General features: G+C 40.4%; 1 protein-coding gene across 2 annotated transcripts in view; it reads right to left on the bottom strand.

The window, feature by feature from the left end:
* Window positions 1-1,773, bottom strand: part of vta1 (vesicle (multivesicular body) trafficking 1) — a 31,398-nt gene that overhangs the window by 5,496 nt on the left and 24,129 nt on the right. Inside the window, exons 6-7 of one of the 2 annotated variants that reach the window (XM_014017926.1) lie at window positions 1,501-1,728; window positions 129-203 (exon numbers count right to left, since the gene is read on the bottom strand). In XM_014017926.1, coding sequence (XP_013873380.1) covers window positions 129-203; window positions 1,501-1,728 — 303 coding nt within the window. The remainder of the gene's footprint in view (window positions 1-128; window positions 204-1,500; window positions 1,729-1,773) is intronic. The other variant, XM_014017927.1, reaches the window with a different exon arrangement.

Genomic DNA, 1,773 nt, shown 5'->3' on the forward strand with positions numbered 1-1,773 from the left:
GCCATGTGATTGGCTGATTAGAAATTAAGTGTTAACGAGCAGTTGGACAGGTGTACCTAATAAAGTGGCCGGTGAGTGTATCTATTATTGTATTTTAGATATAAAATGATTAGTGGTGTGTTTCTCACCCTGCTGCTGGGCGTTCAGCAGAGACGGGTCGACAGTTGGACCTGATCGGGCTGCAGCTGCAGGTTTACAAGCATCTGATCAAAACAAGAAGAATAAAAAACAAAAAGTCAAAGAACTTCCTGTGATTTTAATGTTTATTAAAACGTCTCAGCTGGAGCTGGATCATCATGTTTCAGCTCTGCTGCTCCACTCTCCACTCCTCTGAGATTAAACTTCTGACTGTGAGCGAAACATGAGAGTGAAGGAGAACGTTCAGAGACACGAGCTCTACAGAAACTCATTTCTGCCATTTTTCTCCCTGAAACCTGGTTTTGATCGACTTTAAGACGACAGGAATTATTAGAATGAAAAGCGACGTCTCAGAGGAGATAAATTGCTCTGCGGCAGGCGACGCCTCCTTTGTTTGGGCGAGGGCCGAGCTCGCTGTCCGACGCTCTCCAACACAGAGAATAAATCAGCTGAATGTACACTGCAAAAAATGTCCACATAACCAAGTTTTAAAATCTTATATCAGCCAAAAAGTCTTTTTGATCTTGTTTAGAGATTGATTTACTAAACAAGAACTGATTGTGTAAGAATAATCATCTTATTTTCAGAATGTGTAAGATTATTTGTCTTGTTAGCCTGAAAATTTGGCTCAAATAAAGTCAAAATTTCTATCAACGCAGTATGAAAATTTTACTTGGTAAGATTCTTGAAATAAGAAAAAATTGAGTCAAATCAAGTATTTCAAGAATCTTACCAAGTAAAATTTTCCTACTCCATTGGCAGAAAATTTTTTACTTAATTTGAGTCAAATTTTCAGACTAACAAGACAAATAATCTTACACATTATGAAAACAAGATTATTATTCTTACACAATCAGTTCTTGTTTAGTAAATCAGTCTATAAACAAGATCAAAAAAGACTTTTTGGCAGGACATGATTTTAAAACTTGGTCAGATGGACAGTTTTTGCAGTGTGTTTCCACTTCCTGTACCAGCTCACAGTTTAAATGAACTTAACTGTTTGTCTTCAGACAGGGGGTCCAAAACAAACGAGATGATCTGACAACAAAACAACTCTAGCAGTGACTCAGCAGATTCTGCAGTGACTCAGCAGATTCGGCATTGACTGTTTGCAGGTTCTTCTTTGTTTTCCTACTATAAATCCTAAATAAAGGTTAAATTGAAAGAAAAGTGAATAAAAGCTTTTGCAGATTTAGGATTTAAAGTGAAATAAAACCCAAACAGCTGCAGTCAAATCTTCATCAGTCTGAGAACCTTTAGCAGTTTACAGAGGTTTTATTAAAGAAGAACAGATGGAAGTGTTTCAGCTTCAGCTGATAATTAAATCTGGTTTGAGGAGTTTTTGGTGGTTTTGTGTCGGACCTGAAGGTTCTGCTGGAGTGTTGGCTGGAGCGTGGGCCCCCGGCGGGATCTGGATGTTGTTGTAGTTCGTGGCGGGGGGGCCCGTCGGAACTGACCCGGGACCTGAAGCGAAGCCGATTCCCGGGGCGGGACCCGGAGCCGAACTCTGGTCCTCTGAGTGAGGGTCGGCCCTGAAGGAGCCTCCATGAGAGGGGCCCGGAACCGAGAAACCCTCGGCTCCAAACTCATCTGGGGAAAACAAACAAACAAAAAAAAAAAAAAAAAAAAAAACCA

This window comes from Austrofundulus limnaeus, unplaced genomic scaffold, assembly GCF_001266775.1.
Source record: "Austrofundulus limnaeus strain Quisiro unplaced genomic scaffold, Austrofundulus_limnaeus-1.0 Scaffold179, whole genome shotgun sequence".
Classification (NCBI taxonomy): Eukaryota; Metazoa; Chordata; class Actinopteri; order Cyprinodontiformes; family Rivulidae; genus Austrofundulus; species Austrofundulus limnaeus.